General features: G+C 42.5%; 1 protein-coding gene across 6 annotated transcripts in view; it reads left to right on the top strand.

The window, feature by feature from the left end:
- PHF21B (PHD finger protein 21B) overlaps positions 1-22,878 on the top strand; it is a 2,393,713-nt gene that overhangs the window by 1,667,101 nt on the left and 703,734 nt on the right. For all 6 annotated transcript variants that reach the window (XM_044088084.1, XM_044088083.1, XM_044088082.1 and 3 more), the window contains one exon: positions 16,248-16,324. In XM_044088084.1, coding sequence (XP_043944019.1) covers positions 16,248-16,324 — 77 coding nt within the window. The remainder of the gene's footprint in view (positions 1-16,247; positions 16,325-22,878) is intronic.

The following is a 22,878-nucleotide window of genomic DNA, read 5'->3' as shown; positions in this document are numbered from 1 at the left end:
GCTGCGTACTTTTTACTGTATTTTATTGCTATAAACTAATCTAGTATTAACTGGAAATTTTCTCCATGTGTTAAGCATCTGTTTGATGATCTTCATGTTTCACTGTTGCAGTCATCACATTTGGGTTATCCCTGCCAGGGTAGCCCTTGGCTGGCCGGAATAGCAGAGACTTAGTATTTCTGCGTCGGTTGCTGTCGCTTTGAGGGACTGACACCAGGTCATCAGTAGTATAAAGTAAGGCAGTCGATGCCTTTACATCAATCTTTCTTGCCATGGAGCCCAAAGCAGAAGCAGTTCGCATGAGTGCCGGTCGGCCACTACCTGAGTTTTCGTCTACCAAATTGAAGTTAAAGTCTTCTAAAACTAAGTACCCCATTGGGGATCCTTTTTTCTTGCACTAACTGATGTCAGAAAAAGTTAATAATTGTCTCGCCTGTGGAAAACAAATACCACACCAAGACTTCCACTCTTACTGTGTCACTTGTTTAAGCCCAGACCACGACATCTCCCATTGTCGCTTCTGTGCTTTGTTCAATGCCAGAACTGTCCGTCATTGGGCCCTTATTGTAGACCTATTTTTTCGCTTACAGTCCTCTAATTCCGATATGGCTTCGTAAGCCATCCGACAGCAGATCTTCTGAAAAAAACGTAAAGGTAAAGACAGACAGACTGCACAGGTCCAAAACTACCGACAACACTTCTGTTATGCTAGTCGTCAGTTCTCCGGTCTTCAGTGAGGCACTTTCGCAGCCCCTGATGCCCGCTTCTGCTGATTTGCAGGCCACTACCAAGACCCTTTCGGAGTCTGGTATGCTGCAAAACTCTTCTTCAACTAAGGATCCTGCGGTTGTCTCAACCTTGAATGGGTCCAGAGCCACTGAGCAGGTACCTGCTTCCAGGGAAGTCCTTCGCACTGCCGAATCTCAACACAAACTGACGTCTTCTTTTGTGACTATCATTCTTTCTAAAACTACCGAGTTTCTTAGGCCCCGGGTATGAACCACACCCAAAAATCCGACACACACTCAGGCACCTGCTCCCTTGCCTCAGTCTCTCATGCTTAAAATTGCAGAAGACCTTATCATGCTGATCAGGGGAAGCCAAGCTACCCCCTCCAAAAGGAAAATAGATCTGTCCCCTGTAGTTTTGTCTGAACAGCAGTCAGATGAATCTGATGAATCTGAATGTTAAGACATGCAACCCCTCTCCACTTATGAGGATTCTGATGCAGAGGATTCCATTCCTTCAGCCTCTCCCCCAGAGGATTTTTCCTTTGGGGAAATGCTCTGTACCTTAAGGGAGCATTTCCAGTGGGAGAGTCAGGACTATCCTCAGTCTAAAAAGAGATTCAGAGAATTCCTAGATCTTCTACAACACAGACCTTTGGCCATTCCCCCCAGTCTTGGATGTTGTGGAGGATTTTTTCCTTGTATCCAGCTTGACTCCTGATGACCTTCCTCCTGCTCCCAGAAAACCAGACAGGTACTATAGAGTCCATGATTCACACAAATATATTTTTAAAAATCCTACAGCTGACCCTGAGGTCATTTCTCAAGGGCCTAAAGGAATTAAAGCAACCTCTACTAAGAATTCCACCACCTCAGATAGGGATTCCCGAGCATTGGACAGATGGGGTAAGAAAGTGTACACCTCAGCTACTCTTGCTATCAAGGCACTAAATTGTCAGTTCCATATGCTGAAATTTCAGCAACATACCTTGAAATGCCTTAAACTAAAAAACGCCTTCCTTTCCTGCATGACCAGAATCTAAAGATTTACAAGAGTTCATGCATTCTGCAAGTCAAGTAACTAAACACACCTTCCACTGTGGTTTTGATGCCCTAGAAGCTTTTTGCAGGGCAGCAGTCACTGGATCTGTCATTAGAAGGCGTGCATGGCTTAAGGAACAGCCCCTGCCAGATCATGTCAGATCTAAATTGTTGGATGCCCCCTTGCACAACGATAACTTATTTGGCACTAAGGCAGAAGAGGTCTTAAAAAAGATGGAAGAAAAAGCAAAATCTATGCAAACAGTTAAGGGTTTCTTGCAGGTCCTGCCCCCTAGGTTCAGCAGGCATTGTCTCTCCAAACACTGGTCATTTCCTGCTCCAAGTAAACCGGCCCAGCCTAGACCCTGTGGAAGCAGACCCCCCCCCCCCACCCAGACAGCAGCCCCAGGGAATGCAGAGATCTAAGCAGTGGACTACCTCCACTTCAAAACCAGGGAGTTCTAAGCCACCCCTTATGGTAAAAACTCATAATGACTCATCTCCTCCACCCCCTCCCTCTGCCCACCTTCATATACCCCTAGGAGGAAAACTCTCCTTTCACTCATGCACCTGTGTTACCATTACCCAAGGACCACTGGGTTCTGAACATTGTGTCTCAGGAATGCATATTTTCCTTCCACACTCTTCCAACCCCAAAAGGGTTCCCAGATCTACCACCAAAACAGTGGGCAGAGGCTCAAAAGCAAATCCTTTCCCTGCTCCTCCATGAAGGCAGTAGAGCACGTTCCTGCAGAACAGATAGGCCAAGGTTTCTACTCCAGACTTTTTCTGGTGCCCAGAAAAGAGGTCATCTGGCTCCCCATCCTTGATCTATCCATTCTAAACACCTTCCTGGTGATCCCAAAATTCAAAATGCTCACCCTCCGACAGCTGCTACCCATGCTGTCCAAGAACACGTAGCTAGCCACCCTAGATTTAAAAGAGGCCTACCTTCACATTCCTATCAGGGAATCATGCAGGAAGTATCTCCGCTTCAGGGCAGGATCTCAACACTTTCAGTTCTCTCGCTTCCCTTTGACTTATTTACTATTCCCAGAGTTTTCACAAAATGTCTGGCTCCAGCCATTGCCTTTTGCAGACAAAGAAATATTCAGATTTACCCATAGTTAGACAACTGCCTTATTCAGGCAGACAGCCAGGAGAAGCTGCTCAAGCACCTGGCCTTTGTAAAGGCCCTATTAGCCTCCCTAGGGTACACGGTCAACAAAAAGAAATCCAAACAGGTGCCCACCCAAAGGATAATCTTACTGGGCGCAAGTCTGGACACAGCTTCCCAGATGGCATACCTTACTCCAGAGAAACAAATTTTCCTGAGAGACGGCTACGCTCAACTAGCCACAAGCCCCCAGCTAACCGCAAGGAAGATCCTGCAAGCTCTGGGCTTCATGGCATCTTGCATACTACTCATTTCATATGCCAGACTGCATATTATGAAACTTCAGTGGTACCTAAAGAACCTTTGGTGCCAGCACTGTCAAAACCTGGAAACTCTTCTACCTATAATTCCTTGCCTCAGAAAAGATTTTCTATGGTAGGCAACAGCATGCTCCCACAACAAGGGAATGCCTTTCTCCCCACCCCTTACCGCCCAGACCCTCACCACAGATGTATCAGACTACGCTTTGGGGTGCACACCTGGACAGCAGGTGCATGCAGGGCCAATGGAGCCCACAGCAAATCCCTCTGCACATCATTCAAAAAGAGATGATGGCTGTACAGCCTGTCTTGATAGCTTTCAAGCCCCTTCTCTCTCCAGGGGCTCTCCTGATCAAAACAGACAACACCACTATGAAGTGGTACATCAACAAGCAGGAAGGGACTCACTCCTACCCTCTGTGTAAACTGGCCATGACCCTTTGGAACACAGCCTCTGCCATGCAACTACACCTGTTAGCACAAGTCCTACCAGGCTCTCTCAGTGCTCTCTGGCAGACCAATTAAGCAGAAATCTTCTGGGCCCACATGAGTGGCAGCTCAACAGAAGTACCATCGTCCTAATAACTCAGAAATGGGGAACCCCGAAGGTCGACCTCTTTGCCTCCCACACCAACCATCTGCTCAGCAAATTCTGCACCAGGTAGCATCACTGCATGGCTTGGAAAGTGAATGCCCTGTCCTTCCCCTGGGTCAATGTATCGGTCTTTGCCTTTCCTCCCCTACCTCTCATCACCAGGGTACTGCTCAGAATAAGGGAGGAAAAACCAAGGACCAGTCTCATAGCTCCAGACTGGCCCCAGCAGCACTGGGTACCTCTTGCTGCACAGCCTTTCCTCACTACCCCCATGGCATCTTCCTCAGATTCCAAACCTCCTGACCCAGAAGGAAGGGGAGTTCTTGCATCCCCAATTGCAGACACTCAATTTGGCAGCTTGGCTTATTCCGTAAGCCCAAACCAATCTGCCAGCCTCATTAAACAGGTTCTGGATGTTATCTGTGAGGCCAGATGTCCTAGCACCAGAAAGTCTTATGCTGATAAATGGAAAAGGTTCTGCACCTGGATCCAGGCTGAGAGCCAATACGGCACAGCCCTCTCTCCCTCTCATCCTGGATTACTTAGCTGACCTACTATACAGTGGCCTCTCTTTCTCCTCTATAAAAATTCATGCCTTTGCTGTTTCTGCTTATTTTCCCACTGAGCAGCCCCTTTTATCGCACCCCTTGATCAAACAGTTCCTAAGAGGGGCTAGCAACTTGAGGCCACCTGTAAGTGCACCAACTCCAGCTTGGGACCTTAACTTTGTGTTGGAAAAGCTCACCCTGCCCCCTTTTGAACCTGTTTCTTCTTCAGAGCTAAAATTTCTCTTCTGGAAGACAGCATTCCTTCTGGCCATCACTTCAGCCAGAAGAGTCTCTGAGCTTCAAGCACTCATGGCTGTGGAACCCTTCATCATCTTTCATGCAGACAGGGTATCCCTAAGAATTAACACATCGTTCATGCCCAAGGTGGTGTCCAGTGTAGCTCTCAACCAATCCATTCATTTTCCCACCTTTTTTCCTAATCCCCAGAACAAGGGGGAAAGGATTCTTCACTCTCTAGATGTGCACAGACAGCTCAGATTCAATCTAGACAGGATTAAATCCTTCAGAAAGTCTGATCAATTGCTGGTTAGCTTTGCTGCAGGTGCAGAAGGCAAAGCCATCTCCAAACAAACCATTTCCAAATGGGTAGCACACTGCATCAATTTCTGCTACAAACAGCAATGAAAGCCTCCCCCCAAGGGGATCAGGACACACTCCACCAGAGCAGCATTCACCTCTGCAGCTTTCCTCAGTGGAGTCCCCACCAGGGACATCCTGGAGGCTTCCACCTGGACATCTGTTCACACTTTTACCAAGCATTACCACCTGCCTCTCTTCTCCAAATCCAGGGCAGGGTTTGCCTCTGCAGTCTTGCAGGGCATTTTAGCCAGACTCTAGTTTTATTGACTGCCTCCACCCTTTTCCTCAGCTTTGGGAATCAACTCAAATGTGATGACTGCAATAGTGAAACATGAAGGTCATAGTACAGTTGTGTACACTTACCATAAATGTAGATGTTTGAATGTATTCACTGCTGCAGTCCTGCCCCCCCTCCATCCCCTTTTTCTTTTCTTTCTCCTTTTATATTATATTCTAACTTGTTCTCCTTTCCTTTTAAGGGACTTATTTGTATTTATTTTCCACTGGTGGGGTTTCTTCCACCAGACCCTGGCCTCCTACTTGGAGGCTTCTGACAGGTTAGGGCAAGAAAAACTGATGTAATGGCATCGGCTGCCTTACGTTATACTGCTGACAACCTGACGTCAGTCCTCAAGTGACAGCAACCGATGCAGAAATACTAAGTCTCTGGTATTCGGGCCAGCCAAGGGCTACCCTGGCAGAGATAACCCAAATGTGCTGACTGCAACAGTGAATAGACTCGAACATCTGCATTTATGGTAAGTGTACACAACTGTACTTTCTGATTTCCTGCCAATGAGTGTAGCACATAACTGATTTGTTTGCAGTTAAAAGCATTCTCTAGAGTCTCCTTGCTCTGTTATCTGTTTAAAACTGTTTTAAGACTTTGTGTCGTAATTTTGATTTCATTCTGAATTTACTGCTTTCTGCACTTGCTTTGTCACTTTTTAATTTAAACTGCATTTATTTAAACTGTATTTGCTTTAATATTGCTACATGCTCAAGTGTGCTAGCTTGCACTGCATTTAAAGTTATTACTGTTTTAGCTGCTTTTCTGCAAAAAAAAAAAAAAAAAAAGAAGTCCTAAGCTTGTTTCCCATCTTTCCTGTAACAAGTGTAGTCCAGATACAGATTTGTTGTATCCAGGACTGTTTTGTAAGTTTCTGAGTCCCCCAGACCTTCCTGTGTTGGAGGGAAGCCTTCTAGCTTATCAGTCGGAGTGGTAAGCACTAGGTAGCCTATCTGCCGCAAGAGGAGTGGTTTCTGGCCCAGAAATTGTAGTTTATTGGTCATTTGGGCAGATTTTCCATCCCTTTCAACTTTCTGGTTTAAAAGCCTGTGTTTGTACGGGTTTGCACACAGCGCAGTGGCGCTCAGCTGCAGTAAACTATTACTGGGGCCAGAAAATCTGCTCTTAGATTTTTCTTTTAGAACATGCTTGTTCTTTACTTCTTGCTCTTCAGTTAGCTTAATAAACTAGCACTTTAACAGGCTTTAGTAGCAGTTATTGTAGCACACTTAGGTGCTGTCAGCACTAGCTGTTCTTATGCATTAACAGCACCAGTACTTTAGTTATGACCACCCCTCTGGGTATGACTGTAAGGCGATTTCCTGTGCTTTCTCCTGCTAGCCTGGTTCACTCGGGCATTCTGAGATAGTGTAGCAACTGTCTCATATACACACACAACCCTGTCCTCTTACCTCCCAGCACTCATACATGTGAGAGATGCAGTTGTATCACTAAATTGGAAGCAGTGCACTTTCCAGCCAAGACCGAACTAGCTGGTCAAGAGGAGAAGGTCAACACCTGCAGCTCACTACATGGAACACACAGCCCTCCAAAACATCAACCATCACAACTCACACATAGAAACACAAACCATACACCCACCTTTGTGGAGGCTCTCAATAAAAATGTACCCAAACAGAGACCCCCAAGACAGAAATGCAGTCGACCACCGGAACACACCAACAACCTCAGAACACACACACCACCACAGTGTGCCCCTCAACCTAAGCCCTTAAGGCAAAACACTTTGCCCAATGTACTAATCATAGGAGACTCAATTGTAAGGCACACAGATGTCCTACTCACTAGGCTGGGCAAGGAGAAGTTGACAGTTGTCTATCATGTGTCAGGATCCGCCACATAACACATGCACTCAGGTCACTCCACAAGTACAAATATGACTCTGTCATCATCCATGTGGGTGTGAATGACCTGAGACATACTTCGTTGGACTACATGAAAAGAGATGTGATGGAACTCTTAGATTATGTGGCCCAGGCATGTATGACCCTAGCCCTGAGCAGTATCCTACCGTCACCCAGAAAGCAAACCACAGTACGAGCAGAAAATGATTGACTTCAACAATTGGCTACATTTCTGGTGTCATTCTAAGGGGATCCAGTATCTGTCTGCCTAGGATGACATGATCGACATACCTCAATGCTTTGCCAGAGACGGCCTGCATCTGTCTCCCCTGGGATTCTGGCTACTGGCTAAGGCTTTTGCCACTCCTGGTAGTGCCTTTTTTAGGCAGTGTTCCGAAGACCAAAATTCCACCATAACTGCTAAAAACAAATGCAATCTGAGGGTCATGCTGCTCAGTGCTAGAAGTTTAAATCTCAAAATGCACTTGTTCGAAGCTTTCCTCAAAATGGAGAATGTCAACATCTGTACTGTAATGGAGACCTGGTTTAAAGAGGCAGAAAGCATCCCTGTACTTCCAGGCTACAACTGAACAGGCTACAAAAACAAAAAAACAAAAAAAACCTGTACCTCTTTTTACTTCATTTTTCATTTTGCTGTTTGACATATTTATTACTGCTTGTTAGTAGTCTCACTAAATTGATGACGGTATTCTACTAAATCGCTACTTTATTAGTGCTGTCTGATACTGTTGTGATTTGTGAGCTATTGTTTCAAAGCAATCTACTGTTCAACTTTATTTCATTACTATCTACTGCAATTCATTACTGTTTAACTGCATTTTACTGCTCTTTTGTTGCTGTTTAACTGTATTTTTTTCATACTGCAAGTTCTATTTTTTTTTACTATAAGTGATTAATATGTGCTTCATTGTGAGTTTTTTCTTACTGAGCTCTTAACCTTAAAATTGAGTAGCATAGTCTAAATATAGGTCTGCAGCATCCAGAGCTTCAGCTGCACGGTTTTAAACCCTTTTTGAGGTATTCCAGCTATAAATTAACTGTTTTTTTTTCTGCAAAAAAAAAGTTCTAAGCTTGTTTTCCACTTATCCTGTTACTAGAGTAGTCCAGATACAGATCCAAGACTGTTTTATAAGTTTCTGAGTTCCCCAGACCCTTCTGTGTTAGAGGGAATTCTTCCAGTTTTATCAGTGGTAGTGATAAACACTAGGTAGCCTAGATAGGCCATAAGAGGAGTGATTTCTGGCTCTGAAATTGTAGTTTATTGGCCGTTTGGGCAGTTTTTTCTATCCCTTTAAACTTTCTCTTTTCTCTTGCACTTTAATTAGCTTATTCTCCTAGCACTTCTTCAGGCTTTTTGTAGCATTTATTGTAGCTCACACAAGTGCTATCAGCAGTAGATGTCTGATAAGGAAACGGCTCCAGTACTTAGTAATGATGACCATCCCTCCTGGCATGTCTAAAGGTCAATTTCCTGTGCTTTCTCCTATTAACCTGGTGAACTTGGGCATTCTGAAGCAGTGTAGCAACTGTCTCATCTACACAGAAAACCCTCTCGTCTTACCTCCCAACAGACTTGTGAGAGATGCACTTACAACTCCAAATTGGAAGCCATGCACATTCCAGCCATGACCCGGAATAGCTGGTCAAGAGGAGGAGGTCAACATCTGCACCACACCACATGGAACACATAGCCCTCCAGAACACCCACCATCACAACCCTCACATAAAAACACAAACCACACACCCACCTTCGCTGCGGCTGTCTATAGAAATCTTACCCAAACAGCAGAGATCTCCAAGGCAGAAATGCACTCGGCCACCACAACACAGCACAAACCACAAGACACATAGCTCATCTACACAGTGTGCCCCTCAACCAAAAGCACGTAAGGCAAAACAGCTTGCCGAATACAATAATCATAGGTGACTCAATGGTGAGGCACATTGATGTCCCACTCACTAGGTTGAATAAGGAGAAGGTAACAGTCAGCTGTCAGGTGCAAGAATCTGACACAACAGACGCACTCAGTTCACTCCACAACAAGTATGACTCTGTCATTGTCCATGTGGGTGCGAATGACCTGAGATGCATCTCCCTGGACTATATGAAAAGAGACATGATGGAGCTCTTGGATTATGTGGCCCAGGCAGGTATGACCCTAGTCCTGAGCAGATCCTACCATCGCCCAGAATGATACCACAGTACAAACAGAAAATGATTGACTTCAACAATTGGCTGTTTCTGGTGTCATTCTAAGGGGATCCCAGTATCTGTCTGCTTGAGATGACATGATTGACAGACATCGATGCTTTGTCAGAGATGACCTGCGTCTGTCACCCCTGGGTTTCCGGGTACTGGGTAAGGCTGTTGCCACCCCTGTAGTGCCGTTTTTTAGGTGGTGTTCCAAAGACCAAATTGCCACCGTAACAGTTATAAATAAATGCAATCTGAGGGTCATGCTGCTCAATGCTAGAAGACTAAATCACAAGATGCACTCGCTCGAAGCACTCCTCAAAATGGAGAACATTGACATTTGTGCTGTAAAGGAGACCTGGTTTAAAGTAGCAGAAAGCACCACTGTGCTACGAGGCTATAACTCATTTCACAACTTTTGGCTCCAGAACATGGACTGAAGCTTCAAAGGCAGTGGTGTTTCCATACTCATAAAGGATATGCACACCTCCAGACTAGTAGCCCAGCATAACACATCTGAGATACTCCAGGTACATGTCAGTCACCCTGCTAGACAGGGGTCCAGGGAAGTAAATATTGTGGGAAGAAATAGCCAGGGAATTGTTATGGCTAGGCTTGTATAGGCCCTAGGGCTGATAGCCTAGTACCAACCTATGAACAACGAGCATTGGGTAAGACGATTCAGGTTGTAGCGTGCTATAAGTCTGAGTTCCCCAGACCCTTCTGTGTTAGAGGGAATTCTTCCAGTTTTATCAGTGGTAGTGATAAACACTAGGTAGCCTAGATAGGCCATAAGAGGAGTGATTTCTGGCTCTGAAATTGTAGTTTATTGGCCGTTTGGGCAGTTTTTTCTATCCCTTTAAACTTTCTCTTTTCTCTTGCACTTTAATTAGCTTATTCTCCTAGCACTTCTTCAGGCTTTTTGTAGCATTTATTGTAGCTCACACAAGTGCTATCAGCAGTAGATGTCTGATAAGGAAACGGCTCCAGTACTTAGTAATGTACTTCCAGGCTACAACTGAACAGGCTACAAAAACAAAAAAACAAAAAAAACCTGTACCTCTTTTTACTTCATTTTTCATTTTGCTGTTTGACATATTTATTACTGCTTGTTAGTAGTCTCACTAAATTGATGACGGTATTCTACTAAATCGCTACTTTATTAGTGCTGTCTGATACTGTTGTGATTTGTGAGCTATTGTTTCAAAGCAATCTACTGTTCAACTTTATTTCATTACTATCTACTGCAATTCATTACTGTTTAACTGCATTTTACTGCTCTTTTGTTGCTGTTTAACTGTATTTTTTTCATACTGCAAGTTCTATTTTTTTTTACTATAAGTGATTAATATGTGCTTCATTGTGAGTTTTTTCTTACTGAGCTCTTAACCTTAAAATTGAGTAGCATAGTCTAAATATAGGTCTGCAGCATCCAGAGCTTCAGCTGCACGGTTTTAAACCCTTTTTGAGGTATTCCAGCTATAAATTAACTGTTTTTTTTCTGCAAAAAAAAAGTTCTAAGCTTGTTTTCCACTTATCCTGTTACTAGAGTAGTCCAGATACAGATATAAGACTGTTTTATAAGTTTCTGAGTTCCCCAGACCCTTCTGTGTTAGAGGGAATTCTTCCAGTTTTATCAGTGGTAGTGATAAACACTAGGTAGCCTAGATAGGCCATAAGAGGAGTGATTTCTGGCTCTGAAATTGTAGTTTATTGGCCGTTTGGGCAGTTTTTTCTATCCCTTTAAACTTTCTCTTTTCTCTTGCACTTTAATTAGCTTATTCTCCTAGCACTTCTTCAGGCTTTTTGTAGCATTTATTGTAGCTCACACAAGTGCTATCAGCAGTAGATGTCTGATAAGGAAACGGCTCCAGTACTTAGTAATGATGACCATCCCTCCTGGCATGTCTAAAGGTCAATTTCCTGTGCTTTCTCCTATTAACCTGGTGAACTTGGGCATTCTGAAGCAGTGTAGCAACTGTCTCATCTACACAGAAAACCCTCTCGTCTTACCTCCCAACAGACTTGTGAGAGATGCACTTACAACTCCAAATTGGAAGCCATGCACATTCCAGCCATGACCCGGAATAGCTGGTCAAGAGGAGGAGGTCAACATCTGCACCACACCACATGGAACACATAGCCCTCCAGAACACCCACCATCACAACCCTCACATAAAAACACAAACCACACACCCACCTTCGCTGCGGCTGTCTATAGAAATCTTACCCAAACAGCAGAGATCTCCAAGGCAGAAATGCACTCGGCCACCACAACACAGCACAAACCACAAGACACATAGCTCATCTACACAGTGTGCCCCTCAACCAAAAGCACGTAAGGCAAAACAGCTTGCGAATACAATAATCATAGGTGACTCAATGGTGAGGCACATTGATGTCCCACTCACTAGGTTGAATAAGGAGAAGGTAACAGTCAGCTGTCAGGTGCAAGAATCTGACACAACAGACGCACTCAGTTCACTCCACAACAAGTATGACTCTGTCATTGTCCATGTGGGTGTGAATGACCTGAGATGCATCTCCCTGGACTATATGAAAAGAGACATGATGGAGCTCTTGGATTATGTGGCCCAGGCAGGTATGACCCTAGTCCTGAGCAGATCCTACCATCGCCCAGAATGATACCACAGTACAAACAGAAAATGATTGACTTCAACAATTGGCTGTTTCTGGTGTCATTCTAAGGGGATCCCAGTATCTGTCTGCTTGAGATGACATGATTGACAGACATCGATGCTTTGTCAGAGATGACCTGCGTCTGTCACCCCTGGGTTTCCGGGTACTGGGTAAGGCTGTTGCCACCCCTGTAGTGCCGTTTTTTAGGTGGTGTTCCAAAGACCAAATTGCCACCGTAACAGTTATAAATAAATGCAATCTGAGGGTCATGCTGCTCAATGCTAGAAGACTAAATCACAAGATGCACTCGCTCGAAGCACTCCTCAAAATGGAGAACATTGACATTTGTGCTGTAAAGGAGACCTGGTTTAAAGTAGCAGAAAGCACCACTGTGCTACGAGGCTATAACTCATTTCACAACTTTTGGCTCCAGAACATGGACTGAAGCTTCAAAGGCAGTGGTGTTTCCATACTCATAAAGGATATGCACACCTCCAGACTAGTAGCCCAGCATAACACATCTGAGATACTCCAGGTACATGTCAGTCACCCTGCTAGACAGGGGTCCAGGGAAGTAAATATTGTGGGAAGAAATAGCCAGGGAATTGTTATGGCTAGGCTTGTATAGGCCCTAGGGCTGATAGCCTAGTACCAACCTATGAACAACGAGCATTGGGTAAGACGATTCAGGTTGTAGCGTGCTATAAGTCCCCAACCATGTCCCAAGACTCCCACTTCACATTCCTAAGCACCGTGGAAACTATCAAGATCCAACCCAACACTCTCATACTAGGTGACTTCAACTACCCCTCCATCAGCTTGGAAAACTACTCCTGCACCAATACACTGGCTCAATGGTTTCTGGAATTCGTCAATTCCAGTGCCCTGGACCAGCTCATTTTTACCCCCACTAGAGGAAGCAACATCCTTGACCTGGGTATTACTAACATGGGCAACCATTGCTCTACACCATTAGTCAGTTCCTCCCTGGTTAGATTAGACCACAAACTAATCACCATGGAAATCCACATCTCACCCACATCACCCAAAGGTATCCACCATGAAACACTTCTCCAAAGCTGACTTTGGACTCCTAAAAACAGAGGTGGCTAGCTTCACGGCACCCATGTCAATGGAAAATAGATGCATGACTGCCGAATCATATACCATTGCATTGTACAAACACGTACATAAATGCATGGAACTAGCCATATCCAACAGAATCAAGATGCTCTCCTCCAAAAAAGGAAGCCAGTCTGGTGGTCCCCTGCCATTAATAAACTCTACAACAGAAGGAAGAAACTGTTGCAGAAAAATGTTAAGTTCCAAGACTGGAAAAATTCCCTTTTTAGCCTCAACAAAAAGTTGAGAACCACAAAGCCTTCTTTAGTTATATCAAGAATCTCCATGGCAATACCCAGATTTGCTTTGAGTTACTGCACAGTGGTACCTCCTATACTGAGCCAACAGATATTGCCAACATACTGGCCGACAGATTCAGTGCCAACTTTACCCCCCCAAAGGACCAATCTCAATACCGGGAGAATGCCAGGCACCCAGCATTACTGCAGCACAGGTTTAAAGCTGTATTGTCCAAAGCCAAGAATACAGCGTCCATGGTACCTGCTAAATATTTCTGGCTGCATTCTACATGTTCTACAAAATGACCTGGCACCACATCTGTGTGCTCTGTTCACTCACAGCCTCTCCTCAGGCTTTGTCCCTAATGAGTGGTGCACTGCTGCAGTCATCCCTCTCCACAAAGGGGGAGCAACTACAGACCCTGGGAACTACCACCCCATTAGCCTAACAAGTCTGTTATGCAAAGCTATGAAGTGCATGATCATGGGACTGCTCAACAAAGATATAAGCAGTGTCCAAACTCTTGACCCCACACAGTTTGGTTTCATCAAGGGGAGATCCTGCCTGCTGAACTTTGTTGACTTCTTTGAGGTAAGGTAATGCTTACACCCTACCTCGACCTGGCCAAGGCCTTTGATACCATTCCCCAATCAAGTATCATTGATAAACTCACCAAACTAGGCAGCAGTCCTTGTATCACTAGGTGGATTGCAAATTGACTCACAGACAGGACCCACAGAGTGAAAGTTGTGGACTCCCAAGTCATACTGTTGACCAGTCACGAGTGAAGTCCCACAGGGCTCAGTTCTGGGCCCTCTCCTGTGTGGCATCTACTTCTCAGAAGTCCAGGCCAACTAAGAGGGACTCTAGCTGACCAGGTTCACTGATGACTGGAAGCTGAGAGTCATTATCAACTCCCCAAGTGATGCAGACATCCCACAAAAGGGCCTCTCTCAGACCAATGACTGGTGGAACCATGGCCTTAAGCTTAACGCCAAAAAAAAGTGTGATCATTCCCTTTGGAAAAAAACTCAGTTCCCACAAATTACCATGTCGATGAGAGCCCACTAAACATTGAAAGGGCCATAAGAGATCTGGGCACTCAGGTCAACAGCCACCTCACCTTCGACCACCATGTTGCCACTGTGGTCAGAAAGTCCTATGTGGCATGTCTTATAACCAAAGGGTTCACATCCAGAAAGAAAGAGGTCATCATCTCTCTCTACTCATCCCTCATTAGACCAGTCATCGAATATAACTCCCCCATTTGGAATGTACCTCACCAGACACCTACAACAGCTGGAGAGGCCACAAAAGTACCTCACAAAAAGGATCCTAGGCCTTAATTACATATCCTACATGGACAGACTCAAGAAACTTCAGCTGTTCTTAGTTTCTTATCGTCTACTCAGAGGTGATCTCTGCTTGACTTACAAAGCCATGTCCGACCCAGCCCTACTTGAAATCCTACACCTAAATACCAGTCCCCCCATGCTACATACTCCAGAGATCACAACCTCACTACCACGATCAACAGGACATGTAGGAGGGACAAGTTCATCTCCCAAAGACTGCCCATACTCTGGAATAAATTTCCCATTTATGTCAAGCAGAGCACCTCGCTGCCCCTCTTCAAGAGAAATCTCGACGAGTGGATGGGTAACAGAAAGTTCACCCCAGGGATCACTCCAGTTGCCTTACTGGATAGAGGCACTGTGAACTAACATCGGGTGGCACGGTGTCAGGGAAAATTCTTTTCGGCTAGGCTTGTAAAGGCTCCAGGGCCATTAGTGTAGTACATACCTATGAACCCAACATTTAGCAATTATGGCTACATTGTCTACTGCATAGACTTCAAATCTCTGGTTGTGGTAACAAAATAAAAATAAAAAACTGATAATGGCCACTGCAATGCAGTTCTGCTGAATTTCATGCAGACACACATTTGCTTGTCTAATTCTGCAAAGCCGTCTACTGCCTGTCTTTGGTTCCCTGTCAGCGTTAAAATAAAAAAAGAAAACTTACCTCACAATATTGCTGAAGTTTCCACTGTGGCCATAATTTCCACTTTACAGTTTAAATTTGTGGGCTTTCTACTGTCTCACTCTGTCTCCCTTCCTTTCTCTCAAGACTGAGACAAAGAATTTGGTGAACCGTAAGTGGAATAGGGTAGAATGGCCACAAAAAAGAGTGATAAGGTTCACTCTATGTCTCCCCAGGGTATTTCAGCTGTGTTTTTTAGGAAAAAGGGTGCTGCAGACCATTTACTTATTTATTTATTCTTCTAAAGTAAAGAAATGTCAGGCTTTTTTACTTAAGGCAAAATTAAGTATCATTTAAGAGCCCCTAGCTGAAGGTGCTGTAGGCAACAGCCAAGTACATCTATAGGTAAGGCCAGACATGTGTGGAATACTGTGCTACTTTGAACATGCCTTTCATATGGGGATAAATTATGCAGTAAGAGTCTCACATCTGTTTCCACAATACCAGTTACCCTTAAATGAAAAGTATATGTTTTAGTCATTCCCTTTGTTGTTCAGCAGGAAGTTCCATTCTTGCTGCATATTTCTGAAATAGCTTTAGTCTTTAGAAATAGGGTTGAGACAAAGACTCTAGCCAGATGCCACTTGCTACCTGAACAGGGTCTAATTCAGTTTGATCTATACATTAGAATATGCTCTATAAAAGTGAAACGTTTACATGAGTATTGTTTTGCATGTATGATCCTCTCTGTATTTTTGAGAAATATATAATATTTTATAACAGTAATATATATGTTAATGATGACAGCATTCACAGCCTTGTTGTTGGGTGTTATTGTATTATTTTAAAATGTCCCAAGGTCACTTGCAGGGGCCGTCACTTTGTGTATTACTTTTATTTTGTATTTTGGTGATTTATTAAAAGCTTTTTTCCTGTGGATTCAGAAATACAGAGCAAACGACAAGAAAGGAAAAGAAGAAGCACAGCTAATCCAGCCTATAGTGGTCTGTTTGAACCTGAGGTAAGGCTCATAAGACGTTAAACACAGAAGTAGCTAAATCAGTGGCTATCTACAACAAATAAATAATGAATGCTAGATCATGTGTGTTCATAGGTATGTATATGTGTAAATACACACGCACACAGTTACAGATATAGCAAACCATTGAAATTTGAATATGATGTAAACTTACTTGAACCTTTGTGGCGAACATTGTTGAAGATGCATCCACTGCATGTGGATAAGCCTCCTGCAACCCCTTGATGGGTGAACTGTAAAATATCCAACAGTTTGCTTTTAGTGTTTACAAGGAAACTGAAGGGACTGAAGAAGCAACATTAAAAAAAAAAAAAATGTTATCAATATTTGTAGAAAAAATATTTAATGTTACATTGTAAAGCAGCTTAATATATATAACTATGTCAGTTATAAATAGTACATGTGTATATGTATATGTGTTGTGTATGCATGTGTATATATATATATGTATATAGTTATATGTTGTGTGTGTATATATGTATGTATATATATATATATATATATATATATATATATGTGTGTGTGTGTGTAGTGTGTGTGTATATATATATATATATATATATATATATATTTATTATATATATATATATATATATATATATGTGTAAATATATATATATATATATATATATATATGGGTCTAGGACTATTCACTGAAAGCACATTTGACTGTGCACAATTCACTGAAAGCTGAATTCACTGAAAACTCAATTCACTGAAACACATTTCACTGAAAGTTGTATATGGCTTTTTCCCCACTGTAGTGTGACCCTGGAGTTAGTATATATAGTAAGGGGGGGTGTGGGGGGCACCACCACCCACATTGGGGGGGGGGGGCGTAGCCTCCCACGTATTTTAAATATTTTTAACTATATACATGGATACTTGCAATTCCAATAAATTACTCTTTTTTGAACATAATGTATATTCAAACTATGTGGGGAGCTATGCCCTCAACACCCCCGAATGTGGGGGGCAGTGCCCCCCACACCCCCTCTTACTATATATATTTATACTAACTCCAGGGTCACACTACAGTGGGGAAAAGCCATATATAACTTTCAGTAAAATGTGTTTCAGTGAATTGAGCTTTCAGTGATTTGTGCACAGTCACTTGACTTTCAGTGAATGGTACTAGACCCATATATATATATATATATATATATATATATATAATGTATAGTTTATAGATAGTTAATGTAGAATTAAAATGGTAATTTCCCCTTTTTGTAGGAGTAGATATTTAAGATAAATGTCTTTGGGCTGAGCTACATAGATAAACATGCTTGAGAAATGCTGAAAGGCATGAAACATAGCTGATCTTTCATGCATTTGCAAAGTCATTACCTATTTTATTCTCTTAGCACATGCACTCATTCTGAAACAGGTGTGCAAATAATTAATCATGAGAGATCTAAATGTTCTGAGTGAAAATTTACATTTCTTTCATGCATTTGCAAAGATGCTAGCCATTTTTTTATTTTATATAACCAACTACATTTACTTAGAGACAAACAGTCTGCAGGTGCAAGTAATTCTCAGTGTTAGAAGTCTAAATCTCAAAATGCACTCACTCTAGGCACTCCTTAAAATGGAGAACATTGATATCTGTGCAGTGACTGAGACCTGGTTCAAGGCTCCAGACAGCACCCCTGCACTACCAGGCTATAACTCATACCACACTTTTCGGCCATGTAACCTGGACCGGAACACCAAAGGCGGAGGTGTGTCCATATTCATTAAGGATATCCAAACCTCCAGGCTAGTTGCTCAGCATAATGCATTCGAGGTTATCCAAGTGCAACTAACTCTGGGCAAAACTGCAATCCAAATTGTAGCTTGCTACAGACCCCCCACCATGCCCCAAGATTCCCACTCCTCTTTTCTTGATATACTGGAAAATGTTGGAATTCAACCAAACACCCTAATAATGGGCGATTTCAACTACGTCACCATTAATTGGGAAAACTACTCGTGTACCAACTCCTTCACACAATGCTTTCTGGAATTCATAAACTCCAATGCCCTGGATCAACTTATCCACACCACCACCAGAGGTAACAATATCCTAGACCTAGTCATTACCAACATGAGTGACTGGTGTTCCACACCTGAAGTCAACACCTCGTTGGTCCGATCCAACCATAAGCTAAACACCCTTGATATCCACATCCCGCCTCCACCCCCCCATTAAGGAAACCATGGTAAAAAATTTCTTCAAAGCCAACTTCATGCTTCTTAAGACAGAAGTGGTGAACTTCATGACACCCATGCAGATGGACAATACAGTTACGACTGCTGAATCCTACACAAATGCACTCTATATGCACTTACACAAGTGCATGGATTGTGCTATCCCAAACAGAACCAAGACGCTATCCTCCAAAAAAGGAAGCCAATCTGGTGGTCCCCTGCCACAAACAAACTGTACAACAGAAGGAAGAAATTGTTGCAAAACAGAGTAAAATCCCTTGAGTGGAGGAGCTCCCTGGTCAGCCTCAGTAAGAAGCTGAGATCCCTTATAAGATCCTCCAAAGCTAGCTACGAAAACAAAATTACCACTGATTCTAAGGACAACTACAAAGCATTCTATAACTGTGTCAGGAATCTCAATGGCAACACCCAGATCTCCTCTGAGTTACAGCACAACGGCACGAAAATTACAGAACCAACTGATATTGCCAACATCCTGGCAAATAGGTTCAGTGCTAACTTTACCCCCCCCCCCCCCCCAAAAGGGCCCATATCTGTACAGGAAGAATGCAGAGTCCCTGTAATCACAACTACGCAGGTAAAAGCTGCACTCTCTAAAGCCAGAAACACAGCATCCATGGGTCCAGACAACATCCCAGGTTGCATTTTACACGAACTTCAGAATGAATTGGCTCCCCACCTCTAAGCAGCATGTTCAATCATAGCCTCACATCAGGTTTTATGCCCATTGAATGACGTACAGCAGCAGTTATCCCACTCCACATAGGGAGAGCCAACACTGATCTTGGGAACTATCACCCTATTAGTCTGATGAGCCTGGTCTGCAAGGCCATGGAACGTATCATCATGGAACTCATAAACAAAGACATTGCTAACCTCCAAACTCTGGATCCCACCCAGTTCGGGTTTGTGAAAGGCAGATCATGCCTCCTGAACCTGATCAACTTCTTTGAGGCAGTCACCAAAGCCATAGATGAGGGTAAGGTGGTTCACATAGCCTATCTTGACCTCGCCAAGGCTTTCAACACCATCCCCCATTCTGTAATTATAGCTAAACTCACTAAACTAGGTATAAATCCCTACACCGCAAGATAGGTTGCCAACTGGCTCACTGACAGAACCCACACTGTAAAAGTTGCACACTCCAAATCTGACCTGAAAGCAGTGACAAGTGGAGTACCACAGGGTTCAGTCCTGGGACCTCTCCTGTTTGGTTTCTACTTCTCTGAAGTACAGGATAACACAGAAGGCCTCTGGCTAACGAAGTTCGCAGATGACTGCAAGCTAGGAACCATAGTAGAGTCCCCAAATGATGTGGAAATCCTACAGAAGGGCCTCACTGAGACAGATGTCTGGTGTCAGAGCCATGGCCCCAAGCTCACTGCCAAAAAGTGCATTGTCATCCCTTTTGGTAAAAAGTCTGTACCCATGAACTACTACATAGACAGCAGTCTACTTAACACTGAATGTGTGATAAGAGACCTTGGGACCCAGGTGGACAGTAGTCTGTCCTTTGATAGTCACAACCCCACATTAGTCAGGAAGTCCTTCTACCTCATCATAAAAGGGTTCTCATCCAGGAAAAAAGAAGTCATTGTTCCCCTCTACTCAACACTCATTAGACCCATTATAGAGTACAACGCCCATTTTGGAATGTACCTCACAAGACATCTGCAGCAGCTGGAAAGGCCGCAGAAGTACCTCACAAAGAGGATTAATGGCCTTAAACAAATGCCCTACACTGACCATCTCAAAATACTCCAGCTTTACTTCATAGCATATCACCTACTCCGAGGTGATCTCTGCATAACATATAAAGCTATGTCAAACCCAGAGCTGTTGGACATGCTACACCTAAAGAAATCCCAGTCCCTCTGAGCTACATGGTCTAGGGACCTAAACCTTGTCACCACAATAAACAGGACATGCTGGAGGGATACATTCCTGTCCCAGAGACTTCCCATACTCTGGAACAGGCTACCCATCTATGTCAAGCAAAGTTCTTCATTAGCACTCTTCAAGAAAAATCTTGATGAGTAGATGGGAAATAGGAAATACACCCCAGAGATCACTTCTGTGTCTCTGCTCGACAGTGGCACAGGAAAATAACTTTCTTGGGTGGTGTAAGCCAGGGAACCTTGTTGGCTAGGCTTACGTAGGCCCTTGGGCCGATAGCCTAGTACCTACCTACCTATGAACCTGTAATTAATTATTAGAGGCCTGAACACTGTGTGCTTAGTGAAATGTGTGAGGTACAGTGTAATTAACATTTAAAGGTACATGGCAAACAGTTCAGTGAAAGATAAATGTTTTGAAGCTGTGGGTCATGATGTTATGCACGTTTTTATCTTCTACGTAGCCTTAATTTTTAATGCATTTAAATAGTAACAGTACTCAAGTCATTTGTGCAAATGAAGATAACAAGCAACAACCTAAGAGATCATCCTACAGACATTGGTGTTTTAGCCGCTAAAAGTTAGAAATGCACAATCAAAAGGACTGTCATGTTTAATAGGTGGGAGTAATGGCTTTCTGCCATAATGCCAGCTCTGTCCATATTATCATGGAATGTAAACAGTGCTACAGGTATAGACAAAAAGCAAAGGGTTTTGAATTATAGTAACAAGTGCATGATGCAAATAATAATGACCAAAAAATAAAAAAATAATTTCAAAAGTTGCTGTATACGCACTTAGATTTTATTACCACATCTGGCCCCTTTAACATTCTCCTTCTCAGTGTATGACATTATAACATTTCTTCCTGTATTTATACAGGAAAATCAGTTAATCACACAATTAAATTGAACAATTAAAATAGATTATTATTTAATTAAATATTTTAAACATTTAATAAATTCATTATTAATCTATTACATATTTTTAGTACTGCAAAATTTTTCAAGTAACTTATGCTTAAATACTTCTTGATTTAAATCCCTAGGACATAAAGTCCTATAGTTTAAAATCATTTTCATTTCTTACTCCCTTAATTAAAAAAAAAAAAAAAAAAAAAAAAAAAATCCCCTAGGGAGAAAGGGTCATGCCAATACACTGAAAAATAATCCAGAGTCTATCCCCTCATGTTTTATTACAAAATGTTCAGCTCTGTTTCATGCAAACACAAATGCTACCAGACTGTTCATATTTTTATTCCTAATATCACCCAGATATTCCAGATTTCGGACTTTAATCTTCCTTTTACTCTGACCCACATACCAAAGTGGATGCTCACACTCACATCCAGTAATATATACCACTCCCATGGACTCGCAGCTAAACTTACCATTAGAAACAAATTTCCTCCCATTTATTTTTGTCCTATTAAGATTTTTAACTTTGGAACACACCTTACAACATCCACATGCAAACATACCCATTTGATCTTACTATGTAAACTGATATTTTCAGAATTCAAAATTTCTTTTAAATTACTATTTCTTATATAAGAAAATGTCACAAACCTAGGAAAATATGTACCTACATCTTCAGCATTATGAGCTGTATACCAGTGATCCCTAGTAATACTCTCTAAAAGTAATGAAAAGATAGATTATTTTTGTATCCAAATTTGCTATCTTTGTTCTCCTTCAAATAATGTGCTTTCCTGTGATGCTCTCTTTTAATAACATTATCTTTTCTTCTATTTTAATTCTAGAAGCCTCTTTTTAGCTTTATCAAGTTATATCCTTGAATACCCAAAATTAAGTCTATTTTCATCCCTGAGCAACTCCTATTCTCTCAAGGTTTTGTCAGATATTTTTTTAAAAACTCTACTAAATTCACCATGTGGGTGGGTGCATACTGCTTGCATGCAAAAAATTCTTCACCACTGTTTCTTTCCTTTGCAACTTATACATGATCTCATTATTCTCACCAACATATAACGTGACAGATAACTAATCAACTTTTATTTACCTCACATGTAAATTTAAGTCTATAGGAATTCTCATTTAAAACCTCATCCTCAATCTAATTCTCATTGTCACTACCTTTACAAATAAATATCAAATCATCTATATACCTTTTAAAAAAAACTACATGCTTAGAAAAATATTAATACAGTATGTAAACTTTCTCTCAAAATCACCCATATACAATATTGCATGTGTAGGAGTGAGGTGTTGAATTCATTTGTTGGTGTGTAGGAATGTAAACAGTAATGATGCAGGAAACACAGTCAGATAAAAAGGAGCATGCAGATTTGACAAATAAAAAAATTCAGGGTGGTCATTTAGCAGAATATCAGGGACAAAAGAAAAGGGAGTAATAGTACTGAATGGTAGAGAGGCCCCAGTAGTTATAGATAAAGGGAAAAGACAG

Source organism: Protopterus annectens, chromosome 11.part0 (genome assembly GCF_019279795.1).
Source record: "Protopterus annectens isolate FY-2018-M chromosome 11.part0, PAN1.0, whole genome shotgun sequence".
In the NCBI taxonomy this organism is placed as follows: Eukaryota; Metazoa; Chordata; order Ceratodontiformes; family Protopteridae; genus Protopterus; species Protopterus annectens.
The sequence above is the reverse complement of the archived record's forward strand: the minus strand, read 5'-3'. Positions and strand labels throughout refer to the sequence as shown.